The sequence below is a fragment of the Theropithecus gelada genome, chromosome 2, assembly GCF_003255815.1.
Source record: "Theropithecus gelada isolate Dixy chromosome 2, Tgel_1.0, whole genome shotgun sequence".
Classification (NCBI taxonomy): domain Eukaryota; kingdom Metazoa; phylum Chordata; class Mammalia; order Primates; family Cercopithecidae; genus Theropithecus; species Theropithecus gelada.
The window spans coordinates 87,311,262-87,330,884 of record NC_037669.1 but is presented as its reverse complement, the minus strand read 5'-3'; the positions used below and the strand labels follow the sequence as shown (position 1 = coordinate 87,330,884).

The window sequence follows — 19,623 nt, the reverse complement described above, 5'->3', positions numbered from 1 at the left end:
AGGGCCTGGATCAATAACACCAATGCTGAGCTCAAAGGCTGCCCCAGGCCTGGGAACACAGAGCCCCTAGCAGCAGGCTGTGGGGCGGCCAGCCCACCTTCCCAGGTATCCTGGGGTTCTCCAGGAAGAGCTGTGAGCTGCCAGCTGTCAGGGTCACGCTTGGCAAGGCCTGCCCAATGGGGGCCTCATCTCCCTCTCCTGTAGAATGGAAAGGGGGTGAACCCAAAGATCTCTTAGATTCCGTCTAATTCTAAACTCTGCATGACAACTCTGGTTCCTCCAAGTCCCCAGCCATCCCTTGAGGCTGTTTGAGCAGCACCAGAATCCCTATTTCGAGTTGTCCCTCTCCCCAAACTAACTCCAGGCACTTGGGGATGGGGCAGTGGTCCAGATGACAGAGGACAGGAGAAGCTCTGCAAGCGGCTGCTGGTCTGTGAGGAGAAGCCATTGGGCAACAGCGCCGGCCACCCAGTGCCAGCAGCCACGGGACTGAAAACGTCCCAGGAACCAGGAAATGAGGCCATGGCAGCTCTGCGGGGTCTTCTCTCCACACCCAGGCACCAGCACCTGCTGGGTTTGGCCTCCATCAGACCTGAGCTTGGTGCCTGCTGCCAGTGAGGTTGGTGTAAGGGTTCAGGAGGCCTGAGGGAAACAGGCACCGCCCCACCAGACACCAAGCACAGGCAGCATCTGCCACTTGGCCATCATTTCACGGGCTTGGAAACTCTTTTTTTTTTGAGACGGGGGTCTCATCATGTCACCCAGGCGGGAGCACAGTGGCACGAACACAGCGCTCACTGCAGCCTCGAACGCCTGGGCCCAGGTGATCCTCCAGCCTCAGCCTCCCAAAGAGCTGGGATTACAGGCAAGAGCCATAGTGTCTGGCTGATTTGGCAACTCTCTGTCATTGCTCTGTGGCTTCTGCCTCTTCCAGCCATTAGACCATACCCTCCTCAGGGCTTCCGCTGCCCCGCAGCATCTGCCTTCTGCCTTCTGCCTTCTCAGTTCCTCTGCTCCCAACAACTCTCTCTGCACATATCCCAGTCAGCACTACAGCTTTCAGCTGAGGCCGCTGCACACCCCATAAGTTAGTTGTCCTGGACCCAGCCATCCTTGTCTACTCCATGCAGTAGTAGGCTGCCCAGTGGGAGGGTCACAGGGTCAGCTTAGCTCAGAGAAGCCATGGCTATGGTGGGCGTGCAACAGCTGCCCTGAAGGGGCTAGGCTGGCAGGGTCCTGGGACGGCTCAGGAGGTCCCAGCCCCCACTGAGACCAGGTCCTGCCTCTAAAGTTCCTGTTGTTGTGGAAGCTGGAGCCCAGCCTCACTACAGACTTTTAGGGCAATGACTCCCCAAAAGGCTGAGGGCAGCCAAGTCCCTGGCTGGGTCCTGGAAGCACAGAGGGAAACATGACATGGTTCAGCCCCCAGGAGCTCTGGGTGCAGAGGGGGCAGGCAGATCTGAGCACACCGACCTCAACATAAGGTCATGACAAAGCAGGCCCTCAGGAGACTTGGGGCTTGGAGCAGGGATGTCCCATAGTCCTCTAGGGGATGGCGGGGGAAGGGTCCTGGAGGGGAGGCACTGGGGCTGGCAGGGAGATGAAAGATGTGATATATGCAGAAGGGGAGGGTGTGCTGGTGCAAGAGAGTAAACTCAGAAAAGCAAGCTGGGGTCAGATCACAGAGAGAGCTGGGCTGCTGGGATCATCGTGTGTCCTTTCCCTGGGGCCTTGGGAGCCATAGAAGGGTAGTGAGAGAGGGGTTTCACTGTGGAGGTCCCAGCCTGCAGGTGACAGTCTAGTTTCATGCCCTGGCTGCCTCAAGAAGGGAGGGGCTGCAATCCAGGAGGCCAGAGAGAGGCAGTCCCAGTGGTAGGGATAAGAGGCAACAATGCTGAGATGCCCTTTGCTCTAAATGCAACCCCACACCCCATCTCCATCACCCACGACAGGGAGTCCCAGGGTCCATTTGTTGGCACACAGCTTCTGCTTTCCTGGGAGCCTCTTCCAAGTCCTCTGGTCTCTCAGGAATGAAGCCCCAACACTGTTGGCAAGACCCACCAGGGCTTCGTCAGACAGACACGTCGAGGGACCGGTCATTCCACCCATGCGGAGGCCCTTCCTGCCTCCACTCCTCCCACCCCCACTGCGGGTCACTGACCCTGCTTGGAAAACACCAGGCTTGCTCATATAAGGAGCGTGGGCCAGGCCTGAGTATTCAGCAATGGCATCTGCGTGGTGGCCCTGTCTCATCTTGGCTCTGCTCTCTGGCTTGGCAGCCTCTGGCTTCCCGAGAAGCCCCTTTCTGCTGCTTGGGGTAAGTCTGCCCCCTCTTTGCCATCTGGGTCTTGGTGTAGAATGGGCAAAGACACCATGCTGGGCAAGGCCTCTGAGAGAAGAGGAGTGAAGAGGAGGCAGAGGGCTGGGCACTAAGCCGCTGGGAGTAGTGTGGACACTGAGAGAACTGGGCTCCAGCTGAGGCCTATGCTAACCTGCTGTCTAACCCTGGGAAGGCTCTTAAAACTCCCTGGGCCTCAGCTTCCCCACCTGTCAAAAGAGTGATGCACCATGAACTGTGCACTTCACTGAGGGGCAATGAAAGTTCAAGTCTCAGACGAGTGTGACCTCTACAAAACACTGAGTTGAGCCCTGTGGGGTGTGGCGGGGGTAGGGGTACTCTGGAAGGAGGCCTAAAGGGGCCTGGGGGCGGGGAAAAGGCAGAATGGGAGATAGAATGAGGTGGGGCAAGTGGGGTGTGAAGAGAGCTCTGGGTTCAGTTCCCCCTGCCCTGCTCTCCTGGTAACCTGGAGACCTGCCCTTCTCTGGGCCTCAGTTTCCCCATCTATTCAGAGTTCTTCCTACTCTGACATGTGGCTCTGGAGGGCCCTATGTCCGGGGGCCACTCAGGTGTGTGGGAGGCAGGGCACCACTGTGTCCCTGGTCTCAGCCCAGAGCCTCCCAGGCCATGAGGCCTTGGCGTTGGCCTTGGCTTGATTTCTCTGTTTGTGTTTGTTTTTGTTTTTTCAGAAACGGAGCCTCCCGGAAGGGGTGAGAACTTTCACCGGGGGGTGGGACCCAGTGGGGCAGGGAAGGATGGAGCTGGTTGCCCAACCGCTGAAGGTGTAGGCCATAACAGCAGACTCCTCACAGCTGGCAAACAGCTAATGCCCCCCTGCCCTGGCAGCCTCCAACGGCGCAGGACTCCTGGGAAAGAGCACACCACAGAATGGCAACCTCTCCAACCGCACAGGATGTAGCCCAAGAGGGCCCCTTACCGGCATCGCTTCCTTCTGCAGACACTTCCTTAGCACTTGCTGATACCTGGCTCTGTGATGCGGTCCCTGCCACACCCTCACGAAGCATCTTTATATCCCTAGGGGGAGGGGCTGGAACACCTCCCTAGAGCCTCTCAAAATCCAACACCCCTATTGGAAAGAGGGTGTCTGGAGACTTCCCTTGGCACAGGAAATCCGTTCCTTTTTGGGAGACAGAATGAGGCAATTACCTAAAGACCTAGGAGGTGGGCTGGGCTGTGTGCTTGAGGGAGTGTGAGGTGTGGAGGATGAGCAGGAAGAGCCAGGGGCAGGTGCTCCAGAGCCAGTGTCCCAGGCATGGCTGGAGCTCAGGGTGACAGGACCCGGGAGGGCAAGCTCTCACTGGCTGCAGCGGTGTGTAAACAGATCGTAGAGTTGAGGAGGCAGGACAAGCATCCAAATAATGGTGGCCGCCAGAACATGGAGACTGGGGACGCCACCAAGTCTTCCAATGTAGGAGACCTGCAGGATGAGGGTTGTGTGCCGGGCAGGGGCCTCAGAGCCTGCAAGGGAGTTTGCAAGGGAGGTGGCTGGGTTACAAACCTGGTTCTAGAGTGTCCCAGTCTGGCTGATTCTCCACCCACCTCCCCAAAGGTGGCCAATGGCGTCGAGGTCTACAGTACCAAAATCAACTCCAAGGTGACCTCCCGTTTTGCTCACAATGTTGTCACCACAAGAGCGGTCAACCGTGCAGACACAGCCAAGGAGGTTTCCTTTGATGTGGAGCTGCCCAAGACAGCCTTCATCACCAACTTCACCTTGTGGGTACCACCATGGCTGTTGGCTCTGGGCTCGGGAACGGCGGTCTGGCCCAGTGTGATCCCCCACCCCCAACTCTCTTTCCCTGCAGGACCATCGACGGCGTTACCTACCCTGGGAATGTCAAGGAGAAGGAAGTTGCCAAGAAGCAGTATGAAAAGGCTATATCCCAGGGCAAGACAGCTGGCTTGGTCAAGTAAGCATGGACTCCCAGGCCTTGGGGAGAATGTCTGGGATTCAAGGGCCTTCAGGGCTACAAACAGCAACAACAGCTATTATTATTGTTATAGCAAAATGTGCCCATGATTTTGCCATTATCTCATGTTGAGGCTGAGGCAAGCGAGGCTCAGAACAGTTAGGGATCTCCCTCACCAAAGGGCTGGGCCTGGGGCCGAGGGCCATGGAAGGGTGGGCTCCTGCAGTCTTCGAGGGAGTCACCATCTCGAACCCTGTTCAGGGCCTCTGGGAGGAAGCTGGAGAAGTTCACCGTCTCAGTCAATGTGGCTGCAGGCAGCAAAGTCACCTTTGAACTAACCTACGAGGAGCTCCTGAAGAGGCACAAGGGCAAGTACGAGATGTACCTCAAGGTCCAGCCTAAGCAACTGATCAAACACTTCGAGGTAATCAACCGCCCCTGCAGCCCTGGGGGGACAGCAGCGGGATGCAGGAACTGGCCCATGGGGCAGTCTCAGACGGGGGTCAAAAACGCAAAAGTTCTGCCTCACCGCATCCCCCTCCCTTGGCTGGGAAGGCTGGAGGAATTCAGTGGTTCTGACCCCAGCATCTAGGGGCGAGGGGAAGAGGCTGGGACGGACTCCACAGATGCAGATTCCCTGCTGGGCCCTCTAGGGCAACACCAGCAAGTGCCTCTGTAAGGCTTCTCACTGGGCACATGGGCATTTTTTCCTACCTCAAAGCTGAAAGCCAAAGGAAAAGCGTCAGTGGTGGAATTTCGGGTGCATATGGCAGGCGGTGGTAACACCTCAGGATCAGCATACTCTTCTCCAAGCCCCTGTGGTCACTTTCCCAGTGGGAGACACCAGGCTTCGCCCTCAGCACTGTCGCAGAGGGTCCCTGCATCACCGCAGACCCATCTCATTCCCATTGGCCTTGTTCTGGGAACTGGCCTCTGTGGTCACTAAGTGGCATCTCCTTACTTTGGCCATTTCAGATTGACGTAGACATCTTTGAGCCTCAGGGAATCAGCATGCTGGATGCTGAGGCCTCGTTCATCACCAATGACCTCCTGGGAAGCGCCCTCACCAAGTCCTTCTCAGGGAAAAAGGTGATGTAGATGTCTCTCAGACCTGGCGGGGCAGGGGACAGGAACACTGACCCCAGCAGAACAAGCCTGCAGCCCAGGGCGTAGCTGCTGCAAGCATGCATGTGTTGGGGTGGGGGTGGGGATCAATCTTCAACTATCACCTCCCTCCTTTCCCACTGGGGTTGGGAGCGAGGATGCTGAGGGCAGGGGCTGCTGACCATGACCTACCAGAGGAGCCATTTACAAAGCCTGGTCCCGTTCCCCCTTGGGAAATGGACAGGGCAGGGCTTATCTTCCCTGTTTTACAGGCCCAGAGGCTGACGCCCAAGGGAGTCATTTAGATCTACTGACTCCACAATGAGGGGTGAAAGACTAAAGAGAACTTCATTCTTGGTGCTGGCTGGTTGGCTCCAGTCCCCAAGGCTCCCAGCTGTTCCAGGGGCCTTAATGGCTGTGAACAGTGGGTGAATAAATGTTTGTATAAACAACAAACCAGTCATCCACGACTTCTAGGGTGAGGCCTGAGGGGCACACACTCAGAGGACTGCTGGCTTCTGCAGGACCACATCCTGCCCAGGGACCCTCCTTCTCCCCATTCTCCTCCTTTCTCCCTCCCCTCCTCTTGGCACCCACACAGCAACATTCCAAACCACCCTACAAGAAATTCCTTTTAATGGGAAGCTACCCCTTTCCTAAGTAGCTTCTCAGTGCTGAGCTCCAAGGTAGGCTGGGCTAATGGGTGTGTGAGGCCAAGACAAAGGGAGCTGGAAGCTGAATCAGACAAGGCCTGTGCCCTGCCAGGAACCCTGATCTCCAAGGGGAAGAGCAGTGCTCAGAACGGCTGGAGAATGGTAAACAGTGCCTTCCAGTGAGTCCTGGGAGCTGCAGAGCACGCCGCCGGCAGGCAGGGAGGCCCAGGCCTCCAGCTCTTGCTAGCTTCTGTGCTGCTAAGGGATCCTCCCTGTGAGGCTGTACCTCTGCTCCCTCAGCTAAGGACTGAGGTCTGCCAGTGGGCAGGCCCTGACCGAGCTGAGCAAGGTCTTTCATCTCCATCCCTTAGGGCCATGTGTCCTTCAAGCCCAGCTTAGACCAACAGCGTTCATGCCCAACCTGTACAGACTCCCTCCTCAATGGAGATTTCACCATCACCTATGACGTGAACAGAGAATCTCCTGGCAACGTGCAGGTACCCAGGCTGGCCGATTCATCATCACGGTGGGGCGAGGGCTGGTGGGGAGAGTCTGCAGCTGCATCTAGTGCCATCACCCTGGGTCCTCAGCCCAAGGCTGTTTTCCTATAGGATATGGGACCGCTGATGGCCTAGAGCCTGGTGCAGCACCCCCTAGAGGGTGGGATAGGAACGTCTTTTTCTTGGGCTGGTAAATGTCTGACTTCTACCTGCAAGAATAGTCAATGTGGTGTTGCTAAAAGGACACTGGCCTCCATCTCTCTCCCCACTTTCCAGATAGTCAATGGCTACTTCGTGCACTTCTTTGCACCGCAAGGCCTTCCAGTGGTGCCTAAGAATGTGGCCTTCGTGATTGATATCAGCGGCTCCATGGCTGGTCGGAAATTAGAGCAGGTAATCAGCCCCAGTGGCACAGCCGGGGCTCGGGGGAGTAGGGAGTAGAGGAGATTTTTTTTTTAAGTGGAAAAAGCTGATCCTTGTGGTGAATGAGGAGAAAGGAGACAGGATAAGAGAAGGCTCACGGCCTCTGCCCGCTTCTGTGGCAAGCCTCAGGCAGAGCTCGCTGGTGCAGATGGCGTGGGCTGCACCGCCTGCTGAGCTGAGAAGGGACTTCACTCTCTGCTGCGGCTTCTCCCAGCTCTTTGTCTCTCTCTCCTCCAGACAAAGGAGGCCCTTCTCAGAATCCTGGAAGATATGAAGAAGGAAGACTATCTGAATTTCATCCTGTTCAGTGGAGATGTGTCCACATGGAAAGAGCACTTAGTCCAGGCCACGCCCGAGAACCTCCAGGAGGCCAGGACGTTTGTGAAGAGCATGGAGGATAAAGGAAGTAAGAGCAGAGCCAGAGCCCATGTGCTCTAGTGGTGCCTCCCTCTGTCCCTGAGCAGCCTGCAACCCCCCTCTTAGGGCAGGGACTCTGCTGGTCTCAGGTCCTGAAGATCCGAGCTGGGGTAGAGGTGGAAGTGGATGGTCCTCAGGCTTGAAGACAGGATATCGGTTGTCTTCTCTGTGGTCCAGGGAAACTCATTCTTTCTGTTTCTAATCCATGATCCTGGTATCTCACAAGTCCCAGCAAGATAAGGCCACAGAGAACCCTTCTTCTTGGCCCTGTTTCATATGGAATATGACACATGATGTCTACACACTCCCCTCTCCTCCCAGCAAGAGGGGCTGGGAGTCCGTCCAACTGTTTGCCAAAGGGCTTTCACAATCACCATGTGCTTCTCATCTTCTGGCAACCCTTTCATCCCCATTTGAAAGTGGAAGTTGTTTGTTTGTTCACGCGCTGGTTCATTCATTGTTTGCTGAGTACCACCATGGGCTGGCAGATAGGGTTCTTGGGCACATGAATGGGGCCGGCTGTGCCAGCCTCCTCCGCTCCAGCCTTTCTGCACACTGGCACCCTGAGGACACCCTCCCACGGTGCTGTCTGTCTGTGTCCCAGTGACCAACATCAATGATGGGCTGCTGAGGGGCATCAGTATGCTGAACAAGGCCCGAGAGGAGCACAGAGTCCCGGAGAGGAGCACCTCCATCGTCATCATGCTGACTGATGGGGATGCCAATGTTGGTGAGGAGCATGGGCATGGCTTTAAGCTAGGGCTGGAGCACTTGGCTGTTGCTCCTGGCTCTGTAGCTGGCTCGTTGGAAAACCTGAGGTAGCTCTTCCCTGGGTTCCCTGTGGTCTGCCTCTCCCTTCCCTCAAGGGCAGGGTCCTGCCTCTCTTTGCCAGGGCTCTCCACCATCTGCCCCACAAGGGCTCCTGGTTGTGACTCCACCAACTCTGCATGTGCAGGAGTCCGGTCTCCCCAGATACAGCTGGTCTAGACCAGCCCCAGCCCTGGGGACTATGAATACCCCTTTCTCCAACAGGTGAGAGCAGACCTGAAAAAATCCAAGAGAATGTGCGGAACGCCATCGGGGGCAAGTTCCCCTTGTATAACCTGGGCTTTGGCAACAATCTGAATTATAACTTCCTGGAGAACATGGCCCTGGAGAACCATGGGTTTGCCCGGCGCATTTATGAGGACTCCGATGCCGATCTGCAGTTGCAGGTACACCTTGTCTTGCACACTTCCGGGCATAAGGAGCTCACTACTTCCTCAGACAGCTGCTCCATAAGGTGACAGTTTTAGTTATTAGGAAGAGCTTCCTCTTGGGTCAAAATCCACCTCTGACTATCTCTTACCCATCAATAAGGATTCTGATTTTGTCCTTGGGCTACACAACAGGCCTGCTTCTTCAGTAGGATTATCAGAGCAAACATAGGACATCTGGTTCAATATGAATTTCTGATAAATAACGAATTTTTGTAGTGTAAGTATGCCCGAAGTATTGCACAGGACTTCATATTAGTGTACTGTGGCTGCCATCCCTAAGTACCAAGTGGCTTCAATGAGAGAAACATATTGTCTCCCAGTTCCAGAGCCTGGACGTCCTAGATCCATGTGGCAGTGGGTTGGTTCCTTCTGAGGGTTATGAGGGCAGATCTGTTCTAGGCCTCTTTCCTTTTCTCCATGGCTTATCAATGGCTGTCTTCTCCCTGTGTCTGCACACGTCTTCCCTCTGGATGTCTGTGTCCAACTCCCCTTTTAATAAGGACATCAATCATATTGGATTGGGGCCCACACTCATGACCTTATTTTGTAGACCCTGTCTCCAAATAAGTTTGAATTTTAGGAGTACACTATTCAACCCATAACAGACATACCTACACTAAAAAATTACTCATTGTTTATTTGACCTTCAGCGTAGCTGCATGTCCTATCTTTGTATTTGCTGAATCTGGCAATTTTGTTCCTTCTTTAGGCAGGTAACGGCATTTCCACCTCTGCAGGGCAGCCACCCCATCCCTTCCCTCCTCTGTCTCCGGATCTCTGCGCTCATGTACACATCACCTTCTCATCTGCCTCTCTTTACTTCCTTTTCTCCTTCTTGCTTTCATTCCAATAGACATTCCTTAAATACTTTCTTTGTGCCAAGAACTCTGTCCTTTCATATTTCTTTTTTTAATAGGAAATACTTCTAAAACTGTTGTTTCTAGTCTTCCTTGTGTCTACCTGGGAGCAGGGAGTTGCGGTGGGGCAGCCCCCACAGACTAAAGGATGCAGTCAGGGACAGGCAGAGTGAGCATTAGGAGCCAAGACGGGCCCAGCCCTGGGGCGCGGATGCCCAGCTGCAGCATCGGTGGGAGCCTCACCTGGGGCTTGAGATGACCGGCCCTGTTTGAACTTCAGGGCTTCTATGAGGAGGTGGCCAACCCACTGCTGACAGGCGTGGAGATGGAGTACCCCGAGAATGCCATCCTGGGCCTCACCCAGAACACTTACCAGCACTTCTATGACGGCTCTGAGATTGTGGTGGCTGGGCACCTGGTGGGCGAGGACGTGAACAGCTTTAAGGCGGATGTGAAGGGCCATGGGGTGAGTGGGGACAGGGCCTGGAAATGTGCTGGGGATGGGGTATCAGCAGTGGTGGGGCTCTGGCCTCGTGAAGGTCCAGGAGTGGTGGCCCCTGAACCTGACCCACCCAGGCCTCCAGTCCCTTGCCTCCTTCCACCCCCACCCCAGGCCGCCAACGACCTGACCTTCACAGAGGAGGTGGACATGAAGGAGATGGAGAAGGCCCTGCAGGAGCGGGACTACATCTTCGGGAATTACATTGAGCGGCTCTGGGCCTACCTCACCATCGAGCAGCTGCTGGAGAAGCGGTGAGCAGGGCCCCAGCCCCCACCTGTGCCTACCCCTGGCTGGGCTCCAACAGAAGGGCACCCCAGTGCGCAGTCCCAGCGGTGCTGCCCTCTTCTTGGCCCAGTCCAGGAACTGTCTGTAGAGCAGCCTGTAAGGAACCCCAGGCCGCCACTCCCCATCCTGGCAGCCCCAAGGCTCAAGCAGGCAAGCTCCGTGGCCAGCAGCCTGGGAGTGCCCTGGGATAAGGGGGTCCTCAGCACCCTGCTCCCCACACTGGGCATGGCCCAGGGGTGGTGAGACTGAGCGGAACTGAAGGCTGGGATCCCAGCCCTCAGTGTTCAGAGGGCAGAGCTGAGGGTCAACACTGACCCACTGAGAGGGTTGTGTAGGTGTGGGTGGGATTAGCCTGCGAAGCCTTTAGTACACAATCTAGCTGAGTACTCTGCACATGGACACCATTGCGAGTGGCTGTTGTAGCCCCTTATTTTATTTATTTATTTATTTTTGAGATGGGGTCTCGTTCTGTCACCCAGGCTGGAATGCAATGGCGCGATCTCAGCTCACTACAACCTCCGCCTCCTGGGTTCAAGCAATTCTCCTGCCTCAGCCTCCCGAGTAGCTGGGATTACAGGCATGCACCACCACGCCTGGCTAATTTTTGCATTTTTAGTAAGAGACGGGGTTTCACCATGTTGGCCAGGCTTGTCTCGAACTCCTGACCTCAGGTGATTCACCCGCCTCAGCCTCCTAAAGTGCTGGGATTACAGGTGTGAGCCACCATGCCCAGCCGGCCCTTATGTTTTATACATGGGGAAATCAAGGCCCAGTGAGGAAACAGGGCTTGTTCACATGCCCCAGGGAGTTGTGAGCCAGTCTTCTCTGAGCCCAACTGGGCTGTACCCTGGGGTAGGTGGAGTGGGGATCCCCAGCTGTGTCCAGCGCTCCAGTGCAGGGGAAGCGGGCAGGATGCTGCTCTCCAGGCTGTCCTCCTGACTGGCCCCTCCTCACAGCAAGAACGCCCATGGCGAGGAGAAGGAGAACCTCACGGCCCAGGCCCTGGACCTGTCCCTCAAGTATCACTTTGTGACTCCACTGACCTCCATGGTGGTGACCAAGCCTGAGGACAACGAGGATGAGAGGGCCATCGCCGACAAGCCTGGGGAAGGTGGGGATAGGGATGGAGGCCGGAACCCGGAGGCCTCCCTCTAGGACCCTGCGCTGGACAGCATCCCTGAGTGTCCAGTGGAGGAGTGGGCCAGGCTGGGGAGACCCAGACCTGCTGAAGTGGGACATCTGAAGGAAAATTGGCCACGGGCTGGGGAGAGTGGGGTGCAGCGTGAAGCAGTCTGTATGGACAGTGGGGTGTGGGGTGAATAGGAGCCTCTGCACCTCTAAAGGGATGTGAGTAAAGGGGCATACTGCTCAGGGGACATTGCAAGGAAAAGGACTGAGGCTGCAGCATGGAAGGGCTTAGTTAGACAAGAAGAAGCACTTCCAATATGAAAGTTAGGCCTGGAGCAGACTACCAGGCACCTAGAGACTGTTAGGGGAAGAGTCCCTGAGAGCTGGAGGCTGGGACCCCTCAACCAGACCCCAGACTGCACTACTCAACGGGGGATCCCAAATGCCCACTGCACCTAGGCACAGGGTGTGTGTGTGGTGGTGGGGGATTGGCATTGGGAGACATGGGAGGCAAAGAGCTTCTGGCTTCCAGGCCTCTGGCTTCCAGGAACTCCTAGTTCCAGGGGACACCCAGTGGGGGAACAGCTGGCTGCTGGGAGGCCCACAGCCTAGGGCTGGTTGGCCAAGCAGCCAGCTCTGGTCCTTGCTCACCAGTGCCCTATGGCTTCTAATGCATTTCTCCTCTTCCTCCCTCGCTGCACCTGCAGATGCAGAAGGTAAGCTTTAGCCAGCCACTGGGGTCGACATTATGGAAGGGAGACAAGAGAGAACTGAGGAGGCCTTTCCAAGCAAGATAGAACCCCCAGCCATGGGGGCACACTTGGGACACCTGGGCTCAGGCCCAGCCCTATTGCCAAATCATGACTCTGCCCCTCTCTGAGCCTAAGGATCCCTGTAAGTTAATTGGGAGTGGCTTCCCTTGCCCAGGGAGAGACAAGCAGTATGACAGTATCTGTGACCTGTAAAAATGAGCAATTTAGCATGTCAGTTGTTTATACTTCATTAATCCCGTAGCAACCCTCCGAGAGGGTCCTTTTATGATCCCCATTTTACAATGGGGAAACTGGGGCACAGAGGGGTTAATTTGCTCAGTCTATTTGCTCACAGACTCAGCAGATGGCCAAGCTGGTACTTAGGTCAAGGCAGTCTGGCCCCAGTGCCCATGCTGGGGATTGCTGGGGATCACAGTCCTCTGTGCCTCTCTCTCCACAAAACTGGAACCTCACAGACTCCCTGCCACTAGGCAGGGCCTCCCCAGCCGCTATTGGCCTGCCCCACCTCCATCTATAAGCAGGGCACATTTGGACTGGGCCATCACTTTCCCCTCAGAATAGCCCTGACAAACGTACCGGTGCATGTGAGTACATATATGCATGCGCACGCATATGTGTGTGCCTGCGTGCACGTATGGGTGGGTGTTTACTACTAAGAAGCAACAGACAGCCGTGCGCCTCACTCACCCCAACTAGGCGGTGGGAAGCCCAGGGGTGGGGCAGATGTTTGCTGTAAGCATTACTCAAGAAGCTGATGACTTAATGGCTTGCATCTCAGCCACATCAGAGAGCCCTGCCCCGACATTAAAATCATATCCTATTGCCACCAGTCCCATAAAGGACTTCCCTGGATGTGCCCCATTTCTAAAGCCTAATCTTTGGGGTCACATCTCCACCTGTATCTGCCAGTGTTGGGGCCCAGCAGCACTAAAACAGGCAGAAAGGACAGGGCTGGGGGAGTAGGAACCCCTAGACCCTGCTCAGGACTGCCCTTTGGCTTCTTTTCAGCCACACCGGTGAGCCCCGCGATGTCCTACCTGAGTGAGTACACGCTGGCGGCTGCCCCTCCGCCCACTGCTTAGAGCCTGCCCCTGCCACGTGTCCCTCCGCCGTGGCTACTCACTCAGCCCTCCAGGACAGGCAGATGGACAATGTGCCCTGAGGAGATTGAGGAGTGGGAGGGCAATGGCATTAGAGAGCAGGAAGGGGAGGGACATGAGCTGAACGCCCATGGAGGTCGTCGGGCACCTCCCAGGGCCACTTGCTTAGCTCAGCCCCCTCTCTCCTTGTATCTGCAGCCAGCTACCAGCCTCCTCAAAACCCTTACTACTACGGTGAGTCCCCGGCTGCTCCCGGGGAAGGCTCAGGGGCTTGGGCATGTGATCCTGCCTGTCTTGGAGTTGAGTCCATGGAGGCCAGAAGGCTGGGGGAGGCCCCAGGTATGATGAGAGGCCCCGGGAGTCAGCCCCTTCTCTAATGTGTCACCAGTGGATGGGGATCCCCACTTCATCATCCAAGTTCCAGAGAAAGACGATGCCCTCTGCTTCAACATCAATGAAGCCCCAGGCACCGTACTGCGCCTTATTCAGGACCCAGTCACAGGTGAGGCTTGTGGGCTAGGGCCGGGGCCAGGAGGCTCTTCCTGGGAGGGCTTGGGTGCTACCAGGTAGGCACATGGACCAGGTTTTCACTCTGCCCAGTAAGGCATCGTCTTCACATGCAGAGAAACCCCTGACGGTGGGGAGTGCCCAGGGCCACAGGCTCACTCAGCCCCGCATGCTAGCACTATTGGGAGATGATTAGAGTGAATGGGTGGCCTGGGCCTAGGGTAGGACCCAGCCTGTGTCTGGGGAATAGTTTTTCTCTGAACAACACTCCCTGGCCCAGGCAAGGGGCAGACCCACAATGTTCCAGCATGACCCAAACCTAGAGTGTCTAGGAAACAACAGGCTTGGGCTCTGAAGTCCTGGTCTCTCTTGTGGCCCCCACTCTGCTGCCCTAGCTCAGCTAGTCTGGTTGAAGAGGAAGGCACACCCCTAAAGGCAATCTGGACTCAGAGTTCTCGCTGGTCTCTCTCCCTGCCCCATCCCTCTGGCAGGCCTCACAGTTAACGGGCAGATCGTCGGTGACAAGAGAAGCAGCCCTGACTCCAAGACCAGAAAGACTTACTTTGGAAAACTGGGCATTGCCAATGCTCAGATGGATTTCCAGGTGGAGGTGACGACGGAGAAGATCACCCTGTGGAACAGGGCCGTGCCGAGCACTTTCAGCTGGCTGGACACAGTCACGGTCACGCAGGATGGGTAAGCTCCCCTACAAGGTCTCCAACGTGGACTACAGGCTGAGGGTCTAAGGAGGTTCTTGAGGGATTTAGACAAATCCCAGGACAGGAGACCCATGGAGGTCACAGGAAAGATCAGAGGCCCCAGAATCCAGTCTCCTGCCCCAGGGGAGGGTGACCATAGTGGCCCCCAACCAAACCCTGGGGCCCTGTCAGAGCCAGAATTGGTAGCTGCACAGTTCAGCTGGTTGGGTGAAGGCATTAGGTGATAATGGCCCTTTTTTGCCTCTTCTGTAGCTGCTCGTCTTCTTAGCTCTCTTGTGTTCAGATCCCCCACAGTCTCCCACTGAGGCTCAGAGAAGGTGTGAAGCCTGCCCAGTGTCATTCAGGAAGTCAGTGACTGACCTGGGGCTGGACCACAGGCCTCCAAACTCATAGGCCAGCCATCTCTTTCCCACTTATAGACACACAAGGATCCACTCACGGGAGGGGAGACAGTGTGCATGAGGCAACCTCTTTCCAACACTCCTGAGATAGTTTCTAGAGTCTGTGGGCCCTCAGGTGCCTTGTACACAAGATACCCTTGAGTCAGATGCCCAGTGTCACAGCCACTGGCCCCACAGCCACTTTCTGGCCTCCTTTCGTAGGCTATCCATGATGATCAACAGGAAGAAGAACATGGTGGTCTCCTTTGGAGATGGGGTTACCTTTGTGGTCGTCCTACACCAGGTGTGGAAGAAACATCCTGTCCACCGTGACTTTCTAGGCTTCTACGTGGTGGACAGTCACCGGATGTCAGCACAGACGCATGGGCTGCTGGGTATGAAGTGTTCAGACTGCAGGCTGTTCAGGCCTGAGAGCAGCATGGGAAAGAAATACACAAGGCCTTCCTAGCCATCCCGTACCCAGCTCACAACACCCCATTCAGCCCTTGCATAAACCCTAAAAGGCCAGTAGCCACGTTGCCCGTGGCAATGGCCAGGGGCTGACAGCATGAATGTTTTTCTTACCAGGGCAATTCTTCCAACCCTTTGACTTTAAAGTCTTTGACATCCGGCCAGGCTCTGACCCCACAAAGCCAGATGCCACATTGATGGTGAAGAACCATCAGCTGACTGTCACTAGGTGAGGCGACTTCTCCAACACCCTCACCTGCTCAGCAACGAGAGGAGGAAGGAGCCCCCGCTGCCCAGGCACATTAGTCTGGTGGGCTTTTGTCTTCTGTGGGGTACCCTTGTTTCTCTTTGAGGTCTTGGCCCCTACCAGGCTCTTCCTAATCAAGAAAAAGCCCAAACTTGGCTTCCGAGAAAGAGTAATCATGTAACTTCATTCTTGACCAAAGAATTCTGGGCTGTTAGAATTGCCAACTTCCCACCCTTTTTCAATCTCAGGTCAGAAAGCCTGGCACCCATCTTCCCCACCCCAAGTATTGCAGCATCTCTCCTCTTTCCCCAGAGGCTCCCAGAGAGATTACAGAAAGGATGCCAGCATTGGCACGAAGGTTGTCTGCTGGTTCGTCCACAACAACGGAGAAGGGCTGATTGATGGTGTCCACACCGACTACATTGTCCCCAACCTGTTTTGAGTAGACACGCCAGCTCCTGTTGGGATGGATGGCCCAGATTTTGTGGCATCTGGAACCTGGGCACAGAGAGGGGCCTGTGGGAGGGGCTGGGAAAATAAAGTCCAAGGTTGAGACCAGACAGTTGCCAGCCTCTACATGCTTTCATGAGCCTCTGCTCCAGCCATCTACCCACCATCCATCTACCCATCCCTCCACCCATCCATCCATTCATCCACCCACCCACCCATTCACCATTCCACCATCTGTTCACCCATGCATCCACTCATCCATCTGTCTGTTCCTCTACCATGCATGCATCCATCCATCAACCTATCTATCCATCCCTCTGACCATCTGTCCATTCATCTATTCATCCCCCAGCTACCTATTCATCATCCAACTATGCATCTGTCCACCCATCCATCCTACCATCTGTCCATCTCTCCATTTGTCCATCCATCCATCCATCCATCCATCCAACCATCAATTCACCCACCCATCCACCCACGTACCCATCCATCAATTCAGCAGATAAACACAATACCCTGGGCCACGATCTGGGGGTACAGTTGAGTAATCCAGTTCCTATTTTCATGAGTGCTCAAGTTTGTCTTCAGCTGGGCCAGGCATCTCTGGGATCCTCTGATTGTACCTTATGATGACCACTTGTTGTATCCTCCCAATGAGTCTGTGGTGGGGTAGAGGGTCAGAGAGAGGTTCCTGGACAAGGGGCTTTGAGACCTCTCCAGTCTGGACAACTCTCTCCCACCTGGACACCTGCAATTGCCACTTCCTGAGTCTCCCTGCCTCCTCTACTGCTTCCCATAGAGAGCTTTTTACAGAGCAGATGTGATCACCACTCGCAGACTAAATCCCTACAAATGACATCTTCCATCCTTGGCTCTTGGAACCATGACCAAGGTCCCTCCTATGGACTCTCTAGCTTCCCCTCGTACACTAGGTGCTTCCCTTACTTTCTGGGTTCCAGACACACAGGCTGCTCTCAACTGTGCAAACATAACCCCTCCTGCCCACATCCTTTGCCTCTGCTGTTCTCTCTGCCTGGGGGTGGGGAGGGGGTAAGGGCATGCTGGGCAGAGAGTATCCTGTTAGAGGATGCAGTGAGTGGCTTTGCCTGATGTCAGAGCAGGGGGCACAATAAGACTGGAGGAGGTTGGAATCAGACTGGGGAGCGCCACAAACGTCAGTGGGGCATGGCATGTGGCCTTGGGGACATGAAAGGAAGTTGTCCTGCCTCCCAGTGCAGGGGTCCCTGGAGAGAGGACTAGAGGCCATGAAGGACAGTCCAGGGGCAAATGTTTGTCATCAGAGGAGTCCCCCAGGTGGCTCCAGGGTGCTAATGGCAGACCGGTGCTTGTTGTTGCTCTAGGGAGGGGGCCACATAGCCATGGCTCCCATCTTGAAGGCCTCCTCATAGCCCCAGGGTGAATGTGGCAGAGGGCCAGGCTAGACAGGTTAAAAGGGCCCAGGCCTAAGAAAGGACCCCTCCATAGTGGGCGAGTCCCCTCATCCTGTTCAAGCCTGGGTTGATTGAGGAGCCATATAGCTATTACTATTATTATTTTTCTTGAGATGGGGTCTCACTCCCATTGCCCAGGCTGCAGTCGTACAGTGGTATGATCACAGCTCACTGCAGCCTCGACTTCTCAAGCTCAGGTGATCCTCCCACTTCAGCCTCCAGAGTAACTGGGACTACAGGCATGTGCAATCAAACCTGGCTAATTTTTGTATTATTTGCAGAGACAGGGTTTTGCCATGTTGTTCAGGCTGATCTTGAACTCCTGGGCTCAAGCGATCTGCTCGCTTTGGCCTCCCAAAGTGCTGGGATTATAGGTGTGAGCCACTGCCCCCGGCCCACATAGCTTTAAAACAGTCATCTTGAGGTCAGTTTCCACATCTATGAAATGGGGAGAAGGATCCTGCCAGGCGAAGGATGTGAAAAGGCGTCCTCGTTATGGTTTCTGGTCCTCCTCAGGTGTCTCTAGGAAGACAGCTCCAGTAGCAGTCACGTGAACAGGTTGGGAGGCAGGAGTCGGCTACGCTTAACCCATAGGCCAGGAGGCCATCTATGCAGGCAGAAGCTAGGTAGACTCTGCCTTCTCCCCATTCCACGTCACCCTGGTCCCTCCTGTCCCTGTTCGGCCCTCCCTCCCCTTTCAGGGTAGAAGCCATGCTCTGTGGTGAGGTGTGCGACGCCTGTGCTGGCCCCCCTCTCCTTCCACCTCATCCCACAGCATCTCCTTCCGTCATCTTCCCCAAACTTAGCACACAGTGTCCTGGCTCCAGGCCTGGACGCATGCTGTTCCCACCACCTGGTGTCCTTGCCCTCCTTTTCCACTGGGCTAACTTCTCTCCATTTTTCAAATCTCAGTCCCCACATTGCCGCCAGGAAGCCTTCCCTGCCACCCCCAGGCTTCCTGATCATCCCCATGTCTCCCTCTGGGCTCCCACAGCACCTGGTTATTTTCTGGGGGGCAGTTACCACCACAGGCATTGCGTGTGCCACGGTGCCCAGTGTGCCCACAGTACTCAGTCAGGGCCTGGTCCAAGCTGGAAAGCACTTGCTGGATGAAAGAGTGAAGAGCATGGGCCTATTTTCAACTGTCACAGAGAACACCTGCCCTGCAGGTGCTGGCAGGGCCAGAAAATCAACTGTGACTCCTCTGCTGTTGCACAAATTCAGCAGCCAGTCCAGGGGGTCATGTCCCAGAGGGTGAGCTTGGGGTGGCACACCTCTCTCATCCCTGTATGACAGGGTTAGCCCCACAGCAAATCCCCCTGAGCTGCTGTCATGTCACACAGCCCTGGCCTGAGCCCTCTGGAACAACCTTTACAAAGCGACTCTGCCTGAGCTGCCTATCTGCCAAGGAGGCTCGATGGGGAGGCAGCAATGCAGGGGGGAGCGTTTCTGTGCCGCTGGTGACCCCTCTCACCAGCCTGTACTTTGACCCTTTTAGAAAGACCCATTGAGCAAATACCCTCTTCTAGCTCAAGAGCTGGGAAAGGACGTTTCCCTGATGTCTGGTGTTTTTAGGAAGCAAATGAGCTCAGTTTCTGCTTTACCTTGACTTCCAGGAAGCTCACCGCAAAGCCCTGTGCTCCGTCACTGCTGCAGCTTCCCCTACCCTGATGTCCCTGAGTTCACAATCCTGCTTGGCTCTTTTACCCGTACACTCATAGATTTTGGTTTTATTCTCTTTAAGCTTTTTATTGGTGAGCCATAGACTCATATCCTTTTTTCAGAAGTAGGTGGGGTAATAGTAATTTTTGTTTCTTCTCTGAGACAGGGTCTTGCTCTGTTGCCCAGGCTGGAATGCAGTGGCATGATCATAGCTCTCTGCAGCCATGACCTCCCAGGCTCAAGCAATCCTCCAACCTCAGTCTCCCAAGTAGCTGGGACTACAGGCATGTACCACCATGCCAGCCAATTTTTGTATTTTTTGTAGAAATGGAGTTTCATCATGTTGCCCGGGTTGGTCTCAAATTCCTGGACTCAATCAATCCTCCCGGCTTGGCCTCTCAAAGTGCTGGGATTACAGGTGTGAGCCACTACACCCAGCCATACATTTTTTAAAGTATACGTTGCC

General features: G+C 55.3%; 1 protein-coding gene across 2 annotated transcripts; it reads left to right on the top strand.

The window, feature by feature from the left end:
- The first annotated feature begins 1,682 nt into the window (after nt 1–1,682).
- On the top strand, nt 1,683–16,154 carry ITIH3 (inter-alpha-trypsin inhibitor heavy chain 3). Of its 2 annotated transcripts, XM_025375583.1 has the most exons (22): nt 1,683–2,317; nt 3,028–3,048; nt 3,909–4,075; nt 4,165–4,269; nt 4,531–4,693; nt 5,245–5,358; nt 6,398–6,523; nt 6,803–6,919; nt 7,187–7,355; nt 7,971–8,096; nt 8,399–8,580; nt 9,763–9,948; nt 10,096–10,235; nt 11,226–11,380; nt 12,105–12,113; nt 13,179–13,211; nt 13,469–13,504; nt 13,659–13,772; nt 14,269–14,473; nt 15,099–15,271; nt 15,465–15,576; nt 15,907–16,154. In XM_025375583.1, exons 1-22 carry the CDS (start codon nt 2,225–2,227, stop codon nt 16,034–16,036), a joined length of 2,676 nt encoding a protein of 891 aa, XP_025231368.1. In that variant the 5' UTR covers nt 1,683–2,224; the 3' UTR covers nt 16,037–16,154. The 2 variants fall into 2 exon arrangements, with proteins under 2 accessions (XP_025231368.1, XP_025231369.1); XM_025375584.1 differs by lacking the exon at nt 13,179–13,211.
- Nucleotides 16,155–19,623: the final 3,469 nt, after the last annotated feature.

Coding starts and splice junctions, on each gene's coding strand:
- ITIH3 (XM_025375583.1), top strand. CDS start 2,225: ATGGCATCTGCGTGGTGGCCCTGTCTCATCTTGGCTCTGCTCTCTGGC. Junction 6,524..6,802: donor AATCTCCTGGCAACGTGCAG/GTACCCAGGCTG, acceptor CCCACTTTCCAG/ATAGTCAATGGCTACTTCGT. Junction 8,097..8,398: donor TGATGGGGATGCCAATGTTG/GTGAGGAGCATG, acceptor TTTCTCCAACAG/GTGAGAGCAGACCTGAAAAA.